The sequence below is a fragment of the Cystoisospora suis genome (assembly GCF_002600585.1).
Source record: "Cystoisospora suis strain Wien I chromosome Unknown contig_13998, whole genome shotgun sequence".
NCBI lineage: Eukaryota > Apicomplexa > Conoidasida > Eucoccidiorida > Sarcocystidae > Cystoisospora > Cystoisospora suis.
Window position 1 is genome coordinate 1 of NW_027166732.1, and position 407 is coordinate 407.

At 43.7% G+C, this 407-nt stretch overlaps 1 protein-coding gene across 1 annotated transcript; it reads left to right on the top strand.

The window, feature by feature from the left end:
• Nucleotides 1–114: 114 nt before the first annotated feature.
• On the top strand, nucleotides 115–398 carry CSUI_011572 (uncharacterized protein; the record flags this gene model as incomplete). Its single annotated transcript, XM_068071670.1, has 1 exon — nucleotides 115–398. A coding segment is annotated over one exon (282 nt), but the record flags the coding sequence as incomplete, so codon positions are not given.
• Between the last annotated feature and the right edge of the window lie 9 nt (nucleotides 399–407).

The window sequence follows — 407 nt, forward strand, 5'->3', positions numbered from 1 at the left end:
TAAAGAAGTCTTTCTTTCTCACTCTTTCTTTCTCACTCTTTCTTTCTCACTCTTTCTTTCTCACTCTTTCTTTCTTTCTCACTCTTTCTCTTTCTTTCTTTTCTTTCTTTGTAGATTGGATTTGTATGAGTTTTTTCTTTACTTGACATTTCCTGGAAGTATTTCCGAGGGAGGTCGATCTTCTACTCCCTCTTCAAGTCAGACGAAAGCCCCTCTTCCACACTCTCTCTCTTCTTCATCCTCGGAGGAGAGCGAAGAAGAAGAAGAAAGAAATTTGTCCCAGCGAGTTATCTTGACGCGCCACTCTGCACGAGCGCAGCAGCATGCAAATGTCTGTAGAAATGAAAATCTCCTCACACCCCTCTGTAGGAGTCCTACGGTCTCGAGTCAAACGACGAGAGGGGGGA